At 43.0% G+C, this 18,725-nt stretch overlaps 1 protein-coding gene across 2 annotated transcripts in view; it reads left to right on the forward strand.

The window, feature by feature from the left end:
• Positions 1-10,069, forward strand: part of LOC141144583 (serine/threonine-protein kinase ULK4-like) — a 1,176,078-nt gene extending 1,166,009 nt beyond the window's left edge. For both annotated transcript variants that reach the window (XM_073630414.1, XM_073630413.1), the window contains exon 37: positions 9,941-10,069. In XM_073630414.1, coding sequence (XP_073486515.1) covers positions 9,941-10,001 — 61 coding nt within the window. In that variant the 3' untranslated portion in view covers positions 10,002-10,069. The remainder of the gene's footprint in view (positions 1-9,940) is intronic.
• Positions 10,070-18,725: the final 8,656 nt, after the last annotated feature.

The following is an 18,725-nucleotide window of genomic DNA, read 5'->3' on the forward strand; positions in this document are numbered from 1 at the left end:
TTCATAGACAGGAAACTACATAATGCCAGCACACATCCTGACCTTCAGTACACTGAGGAATTCAGCATGCTGCCCTTCTTCCACACCTTTTTTTTTACTAAGTTAGACAGTTTTAACATCATAATTTAGTAAACTAAAATCTAAATCACTGTACTTCTTATAATTACACATACTAGTGCCACAGTTTTTATATGCAATCAATCATTTTACCACTGGGCATAAACTGACTCATTTACAAATGTAATAACCTAAGATAAAAGTACTCTCCCATCACAATCTATGTGGTCATCACTTTTTTTTTCATTCAGGCATTGCTCAAATGCACCAATCTACTTCAGACCTTCAGACCCATTTGTCAGCAGTCTGGTGATCTGAGAACCTATATTGTTGATGCACAACGGGAGATTATGCCCCCATCCCTATTCATCTCAATGGGGCAGCACTGTAACCACCCCACAACTGTGTGCAATGCAGGTGGTTTGGGATATTAGGGGTTAAAACAGACAGTGAAGAAGCGACATAACAGTACCTCTTTTCCTGTCCATTACCCTCTGAAGAGTGATCCACCACAAATAGCACTTCAGATGGCAACGTTGTATAAACAAACCCCTGCAAGCTCATTGTGGCCTATTAATACAGCAGACTTCCAGTCAGTTTCAAACTTAACTGGTGATACAGAAGGCGAAAAAGAGGAAGTTGTATAGCATAGATCTTAGGAGGTACACTCCCAGTGACCCTGGAAGTGCCTTCTGGATTCTGTTCACAGTAAATTAGTGAGAATCCTAATTTGTTTTATTTTAGTGGACTTTAGCAAAGTTGCAGTGATGTACATTTATATTAGTTCACTGATTTGTTTCACTTCCTGTCTGGAAAAAGTGAAACTGAAAAGGTTTTTTGTTTTTCACACACATGACAAAGGATTTCTATGGTAGTATGAGGAGAGCTCAGCTTAAAGTGACATTAAAGGTTCGTTTTTTTATTTATTTCTTTTTCTTTTTCATACATCATGGGACACAGAGTCAGGCTAATATTAATTACCTACTGGGTTATACTCCATCTCCAGGTGAATGGACACTGGTAGACCAAAGGTCTTCAGACAGGAAGTCATCCCCTATATAACCCCTTCCCACACAGGAAGCACTTCAGTTTTTTACCATTGTCTGCAAGGTGGATGGCATGGTTTGTTTGAGCTCTCTGAGCTCCAAGTCTCTAGTCCCACAAACGGTTCTTAAATGAATCAAGGGATTGACCATCCAATTGAATCCAAGGGATCCATTTGACACAGGCTTTATATGCTTAGATAAATGGTACCCAAGCCTCACAAAGAAGTCTCAAGATCCTGCAAGGTTTTGCCTGTAATGCGGCCTCTGGGTGCTTGACCCTGCGAAGTGGAATCCTGGACACCACAGCGCTAAGGCATTCCTGCAGGGTCTGTACAGGTCCAAGGGTGTGGACCCTAAACATGAAAAGGGTGCCCAGTCCTTGAAGGTCCTCAAGTGCAAGGAACCCGCCGTGAAGAGTGAAGATTGGTCTCTTAGTTTCTAAGCTGCCCTGCACCTGGACGGATAAGTGAAACCCCTTTACTTATTATTGTGGGGTTATAACAATCAGTCAAGCTAGCTAGAGGCTGGACACCTGTGTGCAGTGACCATACAGGGGAATTTTGGGCTAGCTGTGGGTGTTTGCAAAGTGTACTTTTTTTGTGCCTTGTGTCTGGCTGTTTTTTACTTGTATGATGGCGCGCGACGGTGCGCCATTTCACCTTGGTTCACCAGGGCGCACATGCGACCGCAAGAGTGCCACTGTGCTCAGTTAGCAGTTCGCTTGGTGGCCATGACGCATGCGGCCTCGCCGCACATGCGTAGTAGCCTTTTATCTGAGCGCTTGAGGATTCGCGTCATACGCGAATACAGCCACGCCGTTCTCCGGGACCATGCATGTACGTGCGCATGAATGCACAGAACATTCCAGTGCACACCCAGCTTATTTAAGCTGTGTAGGCCAAGCATGCGGTTCTTCCAGAAGGCAGCTGTGGGACACAGAGCAGGCTCTGAACAGACACTTGCAGCGGTTTATTTTTTCCTTACCCAGGTCACGTGAGTCACCAAGTGTTGCTTGGCAGACTAAAGGTGCTTAGCAGGATTGTTACATAGGGGCTTGGTGAGCCCTATTAAAGGGTCTCCATTCTGAGGTGTTTTAATACTACACCCAAGTACTGTCTTTTTGTGGCTAGTAAATGTCTTCAAAAAAGAGGAGCAGAACTAACACTACAGGGAAAGGCAAACTGATGTCGTCAGTAGTTCCTAATGAACCTAGTTGTATCCCTAGTGTTGTATCCCCTGAAAGACCAGAGGCTTCCGGGAAATCTGAGCTGCTGTGCCTATCTGGTATAGTGTCTTGAGTCAACGCTACTGCTTCACCCTTTATCACTAAGAATGAACTGTCCTCGGCCCTAGCCGGGTTAGAGCACAGGATTGCTGGCATGATTGCCACCATCCTGCAGGGTAGCAGGAAGCGTGACAGATCCCCCTCCCCGGAGCCTCCTAGTCTGGAGCAGGAATGGGTTGAGGATGGGGAAGAGTTTAAAGCTCAGGACTCTGTGGAGGGCCTGTCAAATGAGTCTGCTTCTGAACAATCTGAACAAGAAGATATCCAGATGATGTCTGCCTCTCAGTCGCAGAGGCTTTTGATCCTGACTCTGACCGAAATGGTTTGTTCTGCCTTTAAGTTGCCTCTTGCAGAGGTGACTGAGCCCCCCTTGTCCTTCTTGGGATCCCTGAGGCCTCTTCAGGCCACACAGGCTTTCCCCCTACACCCCCTGTTGGAACAGGCGGTGTATGCTGATTGGGAACATCCTGACAGGATTTTTGTTCCTCCTAAGAGGTTTTCCCTTTTATATCTCATGAATAAAAAGTTCATTAAAAAATGGAGCATGCCAGCAGTAGATGCAGCAGTCTCTTCCTTAAATAAGGACTTAACTTGTCCGGTAGATAACACACAGGGTTTGAAAGACCCTGTTGACAAGAAATTGGAGTCATTATTAAAGGCTGTCTTTTCTTTGGCCAGTTCAGCTATTCAGCCAGCTGTTGCAGCAATTGATATCTGCCAATCCGTAAAGGATCAGGTCAAACGGCCTGATAGGCCTAACTAGAAGGATAATCTGCCTGAAAGTAAGACAGATGTTTCTTGAGCGCTGTGTTTTGCTATTGACGCCTTAAAGGATTCAATACAGCAGGTTTCTCGCTTGGCTCTCTCGTCTGTACATATGCGCAGACTCGTGTGGCTTAAGAACTGGTCAGCCGAGCTTCTTTGTAAAAAGTAAATGGCAGGTTTCCCTTTTCCTGGGGAAAGTTTATTTGGTGATCATTTGGACAAATATATCCAAAAGATTTACGGAGGGAAGAGTTCTCTACTTCCTGTGAAGAAAAGCACCAGATGTCCCTCGTTTAAAACCTCAGGGACTGCTTCCTTCAATGTCTCAGCGTCAAGGCAGTTCCATTTCCAACAGGGCACTAGGGCCAGGGGATAGCCACAGGGCCAGAAGACGCCAGCACCAAGCCCTCCTTTTGAGAGGATGCCCCCACTCCATCGAATGGGGGGAAGGCTTCTGCACTTTGCGAACATTTTGGAGAACAATAATTCAGGACGAGTGGGTCACCTTAATTATATCTCGCAGTTACAAGCTGGAGTTGCGGGGGGTTCCCCCTCTGAGGTTTTTAAGAACCAGCGTTCCCTCTGATCCTCCAAAAAGAAACTTATTGCTTCAGGCACTACATCATCTAGTGCATCAAGGAGTGATTGTAGAGGTGAAACCCTGAAAGGGGCACAGGGTTTTACTCAAACCTGTTTGCGGTTCAGAAACCAAACGGGGACACAAGGCCCGTTTTTTGCTCAGTAGTAGCCTCACTCCAATGGGAGACTTTCTAGCCTCCATTGATATAAAAGACGTGTATTTACACATACCTATCTTTCAGCCTCATCAGAGGTTCCTACTTTTTGCAGTAGAGGAACACCATTTTCAGTTTGTGGCTCTACCCTTCGGGCTGGCTACGGCTCCCCGGGTGTTCACAAAGGTCCTAGCATCAGTACTGGGTCTTTTAAGGGCCCAAGGATCTAGTGCTCGGGTATCTGGACGACCTCCTACTCAGAGATCACTCATTACAGGCTCTAGAACAGAGCATAATATGCACAGTGGGGTATTTGAAAAGCTTAGGCTGGATCATAAATATCGAAAAGTCAGCCTTGAAGCCAACTCAAAGTCTAAAGTATTTAGGTCTGATCCTAGACACGGTTCAAGCAAAAGTATTCTTGCCACCTGTAAGGATCTGTGCCCTGAAGGTTCAGGGGCGTCAGATAAGGGACACCAGACAACTCTCCTTTCGGCTCTGTATGAGTCTTCTAGGGAGGATGGTATCCTCCTTCGAGACAGTGCCCTATGCCTAGTTCCAACCCAGGCCTTTACAACAAGACATCTTGTTGGCCTGGATCAGAAGAGGAAAAGCCCTGGATTATCCAATGTGCTTATCTCCTCTGGCACGCTTATTCCTATACTGGTGGTTGCAGGATCAGAACCTGCGAAAGGGAAGATCCTTCCACCCAGTAACTTAGGGAGTACTGACTACAGATGCCAGTCTCTCAGGCTGGGGAGCGATCCTAGTGGGGCTCACAGCTCAGGGGAAATGGTCAGGAACAGAACAGATCCTGCCCGTCAATGTCCTGGAATTATGGGCAGTACGTCTGGCCCTATGATCATGGATAGTGAAGCTTCAGGACTGCCCTATCAGGGTTCAGTCCGACAACGCCACTGCAGTGGTCTATATAAACCACCAAGGCGGTACCAGGAGTCATTCAACTCTGAAGGAGGTGAACCACACACTAGCCTGGGCAAAGTGACATGTGCCGATTATATCGGCAGTCCATATCCCGGGAATAGAGAACTGGAAGGCAGATTATCTCAGTCGCCAGCAGAATGGTCCCTACACCCAGGGATGTTCCATGAAATTTGCCAACATTGGGGATGGCCAGAGGTCGACCTACTGGCATCCAGGTTTAACAACAAGCTACAGCAGTTTGTGTCCCGAACAAGAGATCCTCTGACAATCGGAGCAGATGCTTTGGTAGTTCCATGGAGCCATTACTCCCTGGTTTATGCTTTCCCTCCGATCCCTCTCCTTCCACATTTGTTGTGCAGGATTCAGGGATTGGAGGTTCCAGTCATTTTGGTGGCACCAGCCTGGCCCAGAAGGCCCCGGTTTCCAGAGATTGTGAGGCTGACAATAGACAATGGACGCTTCCACGTCGCCCCGAACTACTGTCTCAAGGTCCTATATTCCATCCCAATTTACAGTCTCCAAATTTTACAGGATGGCTATTGAAGTCAGGGTGTTAAAGCACCGTGTCATCTCGGGATCAGTAGTGTCTACCCTAGTGAATGCTAGAATAGCTGTCACTAGGAAAATTTATCATAAGTTCTGGAAGACTTATATTGCTTGGTGTGAAGCCAGAAAATGGCATCCTCGGAAATACGTGATTGTAGAAAAGAGAGAATTCTCCCAGTCAGCTGTGGAAATCAAATTGGCTTTAAGTACAGAGGTCAAGTTTCGGCCCTATCAGTATTCTTCCAAAGGCCTTTAGCCTCCCATTCACTGGTCCAAACCTTTATACAGGGGGCAACTCGCTTGCTTCCCTGCATTAGGTCACCTATGTGTCCTTGGGACTTGAACTTGTTGCTGTCTGTGTTACAGAAACAACCATTTGAACCTATCAAGGAAATTCCATTAGACTTGCTGACACGCAAGCTAGCCTTCCTGATGGCTATCACCTCGGCTAGAAGGGTGTCGGCAGTTGGCGGCCCTTTTATGTAGGAAACCATACTTGATCCTTCACCACGACAGGGTCGTGTTATGACCTGTTCCATCCTTATTGCCAAAAGTGGTGTCGGCCTTTCATTTAAATTAGGACATTATTTTGCCTTCTTTTTTTCTCTCAGCCTCACTAGGCAGAAGAGAGACAACTGCACTCATTGGACGTTGTGCAGGCAGTCAAGGTTTATTTGTCTAGATCTGCGGAGATCCGAGGATCAGACTCCTTTTTTGTTTTACCAAAAGGACCCAAGAAGGGGCGGGCAGCTTCCAAGGCTTCCATTGCCAATTAGGTCAGTCAATTGATCATTCAAGCCTACGGTCTGAAACATAAAGCTCCCCCCTTTAGGGTGAGAGCTCATTCTACCAGGAGTGTAGAAACCTCCTGGGCTTTTTGTCATCAGGTACCTGTGGCTCAGATTTATAAGGCTGCTACCTGGTCTTCAGTGCATACGTTCACAAAATTTTATCAAGTGGATGTTCGAGCAGCCGAGGATTCGGCTTTCGGCTGCAGTGTACTGCGGGCTGCTGTATAAGTTCTGATGGCTAATGTTTGGCAGGGTGTCCCCCTCCCCTCAAGGCTACTGCTCTGGGACATCCCAGTAGGTAATAAATATTAGCCTGATTCTGTGTCCCATGATGTATGAAAAAGAAAATAGGATTTTTTTGCCATACTTACCTATAAAATCCTTTTCTTTGAGTACATCATGGGACACAGAGATCCCTCCCCTCTTTTTTGAGAATACAGTGCTTGCTACAAATGTGAAGTGCTTCCTGTGTGAGAGGGGTTATATAGGGGATCACTTCCTGTCTGAAGACCTTTGGTCTACAAGTGTCCATTCACTTGGAGATGGAGATGGAGATTACCCAGTAGGTAATAAATATTACTCTGACTCTGTGTCCCATGATGTACTCAAAGAAAAGGATTTTACAGGTAAGTATGACAAAAAATCCTATTTTTTAACAAACATGTTATACTTACCTGCCCGTGCAGTGGTTTTGCACAAAGCAGCCCCAATTCTGCTGTTCTCGGGCCCCTTCCTCCTGCCGAATGCCCCCAGAGCAAGCAGCCTGCTATGGGGGCACCTGAGCAGGCTTACTACTGAGCTACTGCTCTGTGTGTCCATTCACACATGGAGTGTGGCTCTGCCCCACCCCCACTCTCTCCTCATTGGCTCACTTACTGTGATTTACAGTAGCAGGAGCCAATGGCTACCGCTGCTGTCTCAGCCAATGAGGAGGGAGAGACCAAGGAGAGCCGAGGCACTTGTGCATATTGCTGGTTTGAGATGGGGCTCAGGTAAGTTTTAGGGGGGCTGGGGGTGCTGCTGAACACACAAGGTTTTTCACCTCCATGCATGAGGGTAAAAAACCTTGAGCCTTTACAACCACTTTAAAGTGACATTAACCACTTAAGGTCCGAAAATTACTTAGAACCCCCAAACATTATACATTTTTTTCTAACACCCTAAAGAATAAAATGGCGGTCGTTGCAATACTTTCTGTCACACCGTATTTGCGCAGCGGTCTTACAAGCGCACTTTTTTTGGAAAAAATACACTTTTTTTTAAATAAAAAATAAGACAACAGTAAAGTTAGCCCATTTTTTTTTTATATTGTGAAAGATAATGTTATGCCGAGTAAATTGATACCCAACATGTCACGCTTCAAAATTGCACCCGCTCGTGGAATGGTGACAAACTTTTACCCTTAAAAATCTCCATAGGTCCAAACAAAACTAAAGGAATATCTATATTTTATGACATCTTACAACAGAAACTCCACTTTGTCAAGTCGTCCCCCCATGATCATTGGGAGAACGATTTGGGAAAGACATACACGTGTCACCAGTGGCAACAAGCACTACGGTCCATATACAAGGCCACTAAATGCTCTGCACTTTGGGAATTAACCCAAAAACGGTCCCTCAGATGGTACCTAACCCCATCAAAGCTGGCATGGTTCAGCCCAAACACTCCTGACACATTCTGGAGATGTAATTCAGCGAAAGGCGATATATTCCATATAATGTGGAAGTGCAACTATATCCAACAGTATTGGAACACTATCTTTCATATCCTATCAGACATAACCAATCAACACATACCCATGTCACCAGAGTTAGCAATTTTAAACCTCAACATTGACACGATACCCCAGCCTACTAAACAAGTGGTTACACACATTCTGCTGGCAGCCAGATTAAGTATAACAAGACTATGGAAAGTAAACAAAGCCCCAAACATAGAAAATACATTAGACCTGGTAAACCTACACTACGGGTACAAACTAACCATGGCTTCCAGCGGAGGTTACTTGACTAAAGTTAAAAACAAATGGCTACCATGGGAGAGGTGGTCTGGAGCCGCAAAATTTCTGTGACAATATTGTTAATTAGTCGGTACAGTCATGATATAACAACAAGTTGGACTTCAATAATACATACACTGTCTGAATATGGGATGTATAATACTCAGCTATGGCATTTCCCCCAGGCAACAAAGAGATCCCAATGGGGGTTCCTGGGGGAAAGCTATATAGGTATCATTTATATTTGTAAATGTGTTATCCTATATTATCTGCATAGTTTATCGACATAGAATTTCCTGTTAACAGATTAGCGTATATGTTTATGTTCATTGATCAACGTGTGATCCTCTATGACCAATAACAATATATACATTGTCTTTATATGTATTTGATGTAAAACAATAAAAAATCTATTGATGTAAAAAAAAAAAAATCTCCATAGGCGACGTTTAAAAAATTCTACAGGTTGCATGTTTTAAGTTATAAGCTACAGAGGAGGTCTATGGCTAGAACTATTGCTCTCGCTCTACCGATCGCGGCGATACCTCACATGTGTGGTTTGAACACCGTTTTCATATGCGGGCGCTGCTCACGTGTGCGTTCGCTTCTTATTTATTATACCTCAAAAAGACCTCAGATCTCGTATTTACACTTAAATGCAATAAAAAAAGAAAACATTTTTCATTTAAAAAAAAATAATTAAAAAAAAAGCCCCTTTAAAAGCTGTGGGCGGAAGTGACGTTTTGACGTCGCTTCCGCCCTGCATCGTTATATCTTCCCCTCACTCGTCTCCATGCCCAGAGAGGGTGGAGATCTGATTTGCCTCCGCCGCTGCCGACGGATCCGGTAAGCAGCGGAGCACGGCGGGGGGGCGCTCTCCTGCCGCCGATAAAAGAGACCACTTATATCTAAAACCGGACCGCCGGCCGAACTTGAGGATACTGGGGTTATGGCAGCTAACAATGATATCCCACGTCAAAGTTAGGACGTATATCGGCGTGCGGCAGTCCGGAAGTGGTTAAAGGTTCATTTAAAAAAATAAACAAACATGTTGTACTTGCATGCTCTGTGCAATGGTTTTGGACAGTGCAGCCCTGATCCTGCTCTTTTTGGCTCCCCCGCCAGCATTCCTGGCTCCTTCTCTTCAGCCAGTGCCCCAAATAGCATACCATTTGCTCTGGGGACACTGGTACATGCTCGCTCTTGAGCCTCGCTCTGTGTCCAATAAACACACAGAACTGTGGTTCGGCCCCTCCCCCCACTCTCTCCCCATAGCAGTTTGCTATGGAGGCACAGAAGCAGGCTCACTTCAGAGCCACTGCTCTGTGTGTCCATTCACACATGCAGCGTGGCTTGGCCCCACCCCCACTCCCTCCTCATTGGCTCACTGGTTGTGATTGACAGTAGCAGGAGCCAATGGCTTCCGCTGCTGTCTCAGCCAATGAGGAATGAGAGACCTAAGTGAAGCTCAGCTCTTGTGCACATTGCTGGATCAAGTGGGAGCTCAGGTTAGTATCGGGGGGGGCTGGAGGGGCTGTTGCACACAGACGTTTTTTACCTTCATGCATAGAATGCATAAAGGTAAAAAACCGTGAGCCTTTAAAACCACTTCAAGCTGTTTGCCTCTCTATTTCTGACTAAGACTCTGGACTGAGCCCACTGAAATAGCATGAAGTAGGATGAGAAGGGGATGAGTCATTGCATTTGTTCATATATAATGTTCATGAGGATAGATTTTTTTAATTTCTTGTATTCTTTTTTTATTTCAGCTTGAACACAGATGTCTCTTCCATGATCATGGAGATTCTTAGTCTAGTCGGACATCAATAGACACCTAGATGCTCGACAACTACAATGTCAAACAGATTTCAAAGGGTGTGCAACATATTTTTTTTTTTTTATATATATATAAAATGATAAAAGTATATTGCAGTGTTGAAATGTACAGATATTTAGGCCTGGTTCACACTAGTGCGATTTCAAAAGTGACTTCAGTCGCACAGAATCACATGACAAGGAAAATCACATTGTTTGCAATGGTGTCCGTTTACATCAGTGTGACTGAGCACAGAGCACTTTTGGAAAAGGTTCCTGTGCTACTTAGGTGCAATTCAAGTGTGATTTTGGCCCCATAGAATATACAAGCCACACCGTATCGCAGCGGTGTGAACCTAACCTAGCATACATTTTGTTTATGCACAATATGAGCTGATTGCAAGATCTGAGCTGATTGCATTGAGAGCTATATATTACACATTAAAGTATCATTATAAATGACCGTACTGACACAGGAGCTCGTGTCGGCGGTGTTTTGAAGGGGAAGCAGTTTATCAGTATGAATCAGAGAACAGGAAGAATAGTCTCTAGATAGGCATTACTTTTTATTTACTGCACTCTGTATTGTAAGGTGTTGCAAAGTGGTGAAGAAGTCTTAAAGTAGATTTTCAGTCACAACTTTTTCACTTGAATGGAATGGGGAAGGACAAACATCTTCCAGGTATTTACGGATACTGCTGCCTTGAAAGAAGTGTCAGGAAGTCACTAGGAAGTCTCCATAGCAGAGACTCAGACAGCAAAAATAAAACCCAACAGAACCCTTTACCACTTTGAAAAAATGTTTTTATGGCTACTTATTTCCCCATGGGAGAGATGTACCCTCACTTCCTATTCAATTGACCACAGTTGTGGGGACATAGACATCAATAAGAGCTTGATAGGAATTTATACTCATCACTACGCTATCCAAAACACAAACATGTTTGGCTGGGAGCCTGCTTTAAAAGACCACTAATGTTTTTCGACTCTGAGCAAGATGGAGTTTATTGCTTTGTTGTACAAGTGTATCCTGAGATATACTGCACTCCAAAGTTATTTTACATTTATACTTGATTGTTTGTTAGTGCTTGTTTTTACTGTTGGTTTATTTGCAAATAAAATAGTTTAATAGGGAAGAAATGTTATTGTTTATTTTATGTATAAAGTATGTCTTTTCAATAAACACCTTCTAAATATTATGCTTTTTTGTTGGTTTGTATAATAGCAGTAATTTATTTGTCAGTGTGTATTGTAAAATGTAATTTTTACTAGGTTTGTCTTACAACAGGGACTTTTGCATAAGGTCTGCACTAAGGACATGATGGAGGGGGCCTATAAAAAAACTTCCTTACCAATCTTTCTATTGCAAGTTGTCATGTATGCAGCATAGTGGCTTACTGCAGTGTACCCAGACACCTGTATCTGCTTTATCACCTGGTAGTATTGGTTTATTTAGTTTGACTCATATTGGTCAATTTAAAATGTTGAAACCTCAGCAGAAGACACATACAGACAATACAGAGGATCTGTCCTTCCCGAAGCAGATACATTTAACACCATATTTCATATTTTCAGATCTTATGTATATATATATATATATATATATATATATATATATATATATATACAGTGCTAAACTTGAATGAGTCCACCTCTTTTGAAAAGTAAGATTTTAATCTGTATCTCAATGAACACAAGAACAATTTGCAAAATTTTTACTTTAGGTGATTGAAGCCGTATTAGTGCAATTGTGACAGAGAAAATTAGAAAATTGAGTACTGTCCGTGATCCTTTTTTTATTTGCACTAACATATAATTTTTCATGGACGAGCTTTGGGGGTATGTCCCCTTCTTCAAGGTCCAAGCAGTACTGGTTCACAAAAGTTTTAGCAGAAGGTAAAATGTCAAATCAAAACAAAAAATCTCTGAGGGAAAGGAAAAAGAAAAACACACACATAGGAATCAATAGTATGGCAATGGTAAAAAAAAGCTATCAGCAAGTGAGATAAGACAGAGGGAAAACTATAGACTGGAGGGGGGAGGGGAGGATGATAGTCACAGAGGGGGTCATAACACTGTAGTATAGTGGGTGAGGAAACCAATATCTAAATTTAGGCCATTGTTTTTTGTGTCAAAAAGAAGTATCATTCTTAGCGCAAACGTTTTCCTTTCCCGGATAGTTCTGAAATTCCCTTTAAGAACTAAAACATTGCAGTCTTCTTTTTTTTTTTTTTTTTTTTAATTTTCTTTATTTATTCAAAGGGAGGCAGGTAATCCAGTATCATATCACTTCCCATCAATTACATACACATTTGCTTTTAACTGCCATACATTTTGTACCAACTTAATATTCCATAGTTATATAAGTGTAGCAATAACTCACGATGGAGCTGCTGATTTAAATCGGGCTGTTACCGTCACCTTTTTACCTTTAGTTTCACCAATACCAGAACTTGGAGTCCATGTTGAGCTTTGTCTCTGACAATGTAGGCACCAGTCACTTTAGTACTTTTTCAGTGCTTTAATAGGAAGTAACTTGAAGTAGCTGGAAAGAGGTAGAAGAAGAGTTGCAGGGAGGTTCAAATACCTTTTTCTTTAGCACAGTAAGGAATTTGAAATCTCGGGGACGAATATACCTTCAGTCCAAGATTAAATCTTTGCTCACCCGGATAGGTTTCTCTCACTGACCTAGCAGCCGGAGTGTAGCGCGAACAAAAAGTCTCTGCCACAGACTTGAGAAGAACAATTTAACTGTACAATCCTCTGCCACAGGATGTAGTAGTTTTAGATGAACAGCAACACAGTACCAGAACCTTTAAGCCGACCTGGCAGTACTTGTGCGATAGATTAGGTTAAGATGCATCCTCCAATTGATTCACCAGGCCCCTCTTGAGACACCAGCATTCCGCACGGTCCTCTCCAAAGACGGGTCCTCCCCTGGGTCTTCTCAATTGTCCGGCTTCTTCCCGCAAGACAGACAGCACAGGACCATCTCCGTAGCAGTAGGCCCCAGACAGGATTCTGGGCCTACCTGCACGACTGCAGCAACGCAACCCTTCGGCCTGGAGGTCCATGAGATAGAACTCCCCATCACATACCTTTAGGCCAGGAGGGCCAGCAGGTGAAAGAGAAAGAAAAATGGTGTCTGCCCCTTAAATACCCTCTCCCATAGTGCACAGCAGCAGACCACCTCTGCCGAGTTGCCTCCGAGAAAGAAGAGCACTCAATATACTTCAGCTTGTTGCTTTCCAACACTGACCTATGGTGACAACGACACCTACAGGCAATAGTGCGGAACTGCACGCAACACAGCCAATGCTGGAACAGAGGCTAATTTAGCCATAGATTAAATTTGAACTATGTACAGCACAGATGACCCACTAAATTTATATATAAGCGGTAGATTAGAAATCTACCAGCGCTACATAAGCATGTATATATACATCTTCATCCACTTACACTTATATGTATGTATCCACTCATAAGGAAAAAGAAAACCTCCCTTTCTTTTTATATTTTACTAAACAAAAACCTTCAAAAGTAAATAAATCAATAAACCCACAAAAACAAAAAAACAAGTCAAAAACGAAAAAAAAAAAAAGGGGGGGTCATCCTCCGCCCCCCCCCCGAGGAGAGGGGCAGACAGAGTGAAAACACACCAGCGTGAGACCCATCATTCCCCTGGAGCACTCCCCATCAGTCTCCTCCCCTCTTCTGAGGATACGAATTGATCCCAGTTTGCCCATGTTCTAGTGTATTGTATTATAACTGTATTGTCTCCCTTTTATATTGTAAAGCGCTGCGTAAACTGTTGGCGCTATATAAATCCTGAATAATAATAATAATAATAATAATAATAGTGTATTGCTTTTTTCTTTTTTCTGTCTTGTGCTGACATTACAAGATCCTCCATAATCCCGGTGTCCCTCACCCTATTTAGCCACTGAGCGTTGGAAGGAGGTTTGGGATCCCTCCAGCTAAGAGTAATACAAGCTTTAGTTGCATTGACCATGTGACATAACATAGATTTTTTATATGCCTGCCGGGGGATTTGTGAACAATGAAGCAGAAAAAATGCGGGGTCATCTGGTATTGGAAAGGCTGTGAACTTTTGAGATAACCTCTGTACCTCCAGCCAGTATTGTCTAATCTTAGGACAGGACCAAAATATATAAAATAATAGTGTCCCCCAATCCTCTCTACATCTCCAACAACGGTCTGAGGCCTCTGGAGAAAATTTACTTAGCCTTGCCGGGGTGTAATACCATTGTGTCAGTAATTTATAATTAGATTCCTGAATCTGTGTGCATATTGATGAGTTCAGCGAAAGATAGATAATATTCTGTCGTTTGGCTGGGCTAAAGGTCCTATCCAGATCTCTCTCCTATTTACCAAAGCCTGGCATCACAAAATCTTCTGAGGGCAAGCTAAGCAGAGCATTTATCTTTGAAATCGTCCGAGAGAGGGGTCGTCTCCATCGCAATATGATTCAAAGTTAATTGACGCTGATAATTTATCAGTGGTCCCAGAGACCTAAGGAAATGCCATAGCTGCAACGCCTGCCAGAGATTTATTTCATACCGGCCCCCCGGGTGCGTCAATGTGGCCACCGAGGGCCAATTCTCATGATCCATAAAGTGCGATGCCTGAAAACAGCCCCTCTCTATTAAATTCTTAAACGCCTCTAATTCCATGCCTGGGGGGAAACTAGGGTTTCCCAATATTGAGAACAAGGGTGATTGTATCGTGGAAAATTTAGCGTTCCGACAGAGCTCAGATCCCATTCTCAGTATAGGGCCTATAATAGGATGTGTTTTAAGAGGGACGGGTAGGGCTGCATAGCACCAAGGTGCTCTACCCAAAGGTATCGGACTAGATTGTTGTTCTATGTCTATCCAAAGTTTGAATTCCATATGTCTGCACCAGTCGATCATTCTGCCCACATGGGCCGCTTGATAATATTTAAATGCGTCTGGGGCAGCTACACCGCCAAAGCACTTGGGTAACATCAAAAGACATCTACTAATCCTGGGGTGTTTATTCGCCCATATAAATTTTGTAAAAAGAGTGCGGATTTGACGAAAAAAAAACTGCTGGTATAACGATAGTTAATGCCTGAAAAAGGTACAAGAATTTTGGCATGATACTCATTGTAATAATATTACATCGGCCAAACCATGAGTGTAGCCACTGATTCCATTTATACAATAAAGATCGTACTGCGTTATATATTGGTGGAAAGTTTACCACAAAAGTATTACTCAGGTTTGATGGTATATATGTACCCAAGTACCTTAACGCTGATGTCACCCATTTGAATTTAAAATTGGGTTGTATAATATCACGCTCTAATTGAGGAAGTGCCACTCCCATAACTTCCGATTTAATAAAATGTATTTTTAAATTTGAAAGAGCTCCATAGCCTTCAAACTCCTTCATAAGGTTAGGCAATGAAATGTGTGGATTAGACATAGAGAACAACAGATCGTCTGCATAGGCTGAAACTTTGCAATTTTGATCTCCTATTCGTAGCCCCAAAATATCTGGATTTTGCCGAATTTTGCTGGATTTTGCCAATGGCTCCAGCTAGAGCGAAAACAACAGGGGCGACAGAGGGCATTCCTGCCATGTTCCATTTGAGATCCTGAAAGGTTTTGAGAATACTCTCTACTCAGTGTAGACCTTAGCAATCCATTGCAGCATACGGTCTCCTAGTCCCATGTGCCTCAGGACCGAAAACATAAAATTCCAGTTTACTCTATCGAATGCTTTTTCTGCATCGGTGCTCAGAAAGACGCACGGGGTATTTGTCTTATTAGCGTGGTGGATCAAGTTAAGCACCTTGATGGTGTTATCTCTTGCTTCACGAGAGGGGATGAACCCTACTTGATCTAAATGGTTTAACTGAGTAAGTTGAGGTTGAATACGGGAGGCTAGTAATTTAGTAAAAATCTTTAAATCTACATTTAATAGCGAAATTGGACGGTAACTTCCACATTCTGACGGATCTTTCCCCTCCTTTGGAATAACAGAAATATATGCCAGAAGTGCATCTGGGGGCAGTGTGGTCGTCTGGCCCAGTGCATTAAACATCTTTATCTTGTGCGCACCCAACACAGAAAGATAATTTTTATAGTACTGTAAGGTAAATCCATCTGGGCCTGGTGCCTTCCCAGATTTAACCGTTTTTATCTCCGTCATCAACTCCTCTATAGTAATAGGGGCTTCTAAACTACTACGTACTGGAGAGGGGAGTCTAGCAAGACATGATGAGGAAAGGTATTCTTCCAGAACAGAAGGAGAAGAGGATGGTGATGTCAAATTATATAAAGATGAATAGAATTCTCCAAACGTCTTGGCAATATCTTTTGGCAGCGCAATTAGTTGACCAGCCCTTCCTTTTATGTGAGGTATATATGTTGTCGAACTCCTTTCCTTAAGCTTCCCCGCCAGCAATTTACTGCATTTATGTCCCAGTTCATATGTCACCTTCCTACCAGACTGTATTGCTGCTTTAGCTTTAAAACAAAGGAGATCTGTTATTTGTCACCTCAAATGAGCCAGATCATTCCCCGCAGAGGGCTCCTGTGTTCTCTTATGTTGTAATTCAAGGACCTGTATATCCCCCAGTAATTTTGTTATCTGGACTTCTCGTGCTTTCTTCAATCGGGATCCATGTTTGATCAAAATCCCCCGTATTACTGCCTTATGTGCCTCCCATACCATGCCCGGGTCGCTCCCCGGCATGTCATTCCCCGGCATGTCGTTCGTCTGAAAGTATGCTGTAAGTTCTTTTGCCACATAATCCCAAATTTCAGGATTCGGTAGAAAACTCTCATTAAGATGCCAGCGCCTCTCCGGGGAGCCAGCCGAGCTGGATAGGGAGAGGCAGAGAGTCCCCGGGGCATGATCTGACCACGTTATATTTCCAATGGAAACATCCTGTAAGTAAATAATGTGGAACCAAAAATAAATCTATTCGAGAGTACACTTGATGTGGGTTAGAAAAAAAAGTATAATCTCTTTCCCCTGCGTGAAGGATTCGCCAAGCATCTACCAGTTGCAATTCGTATGGTTTCCTCAGTATACGCTTTCTGACACTGCCTGGGACCGATGAAGTCTCTACGGAAGTGTCTATTCTAGGGTCCAGGGGGATATTAAAATCCCCCCCAGGATCAGTTTACCTTCTGCAAATTCTGGTAACTTTAGTAGAACTTTGTTCAAAAAAGAGTCTTGATTTAGATTTGGTGCATATACAGTGGCCGGTGTCACCTTAATGCCATCGAGGTATCCTTTAAGAAAAAGATAACGACCATTTAGATCCAAACATTTCTCTATAAGGGACCAGGATACTCGACTGGAAATCAAAATAGAGACACCTTTGGATTTTGCTTCTTGATTACAAGCATGATATACACAGGGAAAAAACATTGCAGTCTTCTATAGTGTGGTTCAGTTGTGAGAAATGATGTCCCACAGGTGTGCAGAAACTGTCTTCCTTATGTACCTTGATGGTATGTCTGTGCAAATTCATCCTCACTTGTAACTTCTGTCCTGTTTCACCAACACAAGATCCTTTGCTACACCTGTTGCATTGGATGAGGTATACCACATTACTGGAGGTACAGCTGTATGATCCCGTGATATTAAAGGTCCCATTTGTGTGTGTGATACTTTTGCGTAGATTGATCTGGTTGCACAGTTTGCAGCGTTTTTTTATTGCAGGGTTTGCTTCCATTATTTGTGACTTTAAAATCAGAGTGAAGTTTCCTGCTGATTAGTTTGTGTCTGAGGTTGAGTGGTTATCTGAAAGACAATAATGGGGGTTGTTGGAATATTTTTTTCAGAGTTTCATCCTCTGTTACAATGGGTTGTAAATCTTTGATTATCTTTTTGATCCCTTCTAGTGTTGGGTTGTATGTGGTGACTAGAGATACTCGGTTGTTTGTTTTTTTCTCTGTGTGTTGGAGGAGATTTTCTCTTTGGGTTTTCAAGGCTGTGTTTATGTTGTTGTTGATGGTTTTGACTTTGTAACCTTTCTTATGGAAGGAGTCTGCCAGTGTTCTGAGATGTTTATCTCTGTCTTCTGGGTCTGAACATATTCGGTGATATCTGATGGCCTGGCTGTGTATGATGGCTCGTTTAAAACTGGTGAAAACTGGAATTATGGAAATAGCTGCATCAGTCAGTCAGTTTTCAATATATCGACGTGTGAAGCTCATCATTCCTGATGTATACTGTAGTGTCTAGGAAGTTGACATGTGTATTCGAATAATCCATTTTTAGTTTGATAGATGGGTGAAAAGTGTTGATCAATGACAAAAATTGTTTTAGATTTCCTTCACCTTCTGTCCATATCATGAAGATATCATCAATATAGCGGTAATATCTGTATGGCTTTTGTTGTATGTTGTTCAGGAAATTGTCCTCCAGGTAAGCCATAAATAAATTTGCATATTGGGGTGCCATTTTACTTCCCATAGCAGTACCCATACATTGGAGATAGATGCCATTGAAAGTAAAGTAGTTATGTGTAAGAATTAATTCAATGTGTAACATCCTCAGCAGTGTATTTGTGGTTTGTTGAGGATGATAAGAATCTGTGACATGCTGCCAACCCATCCTTGTGAGGGTTGTTACTGTACAGAGATTCTACATCCATAGTGACTAGAAGTTTTTTTGGTGGTAATTGTTGTATATTGTTAAGCTTGTTCAGAAAATCAGTCACAAATAATGGAA

This window comes from Aquarana catesbeiana, linkage group LG05 (assembly GCF_042186555.1).
Source record: "Aquarana catesbeiana isolate 2022-GZ linkage group LG05, ASM4218655v1, whole genome shotgun sequence".
NCBI classification, from domain to species: domain Eukaryota; kingdom Metazoa; phylum Chordata; class Amphibia; order Anura; family Ranidae; genus Aquarana; species Aquarana catesbeiana.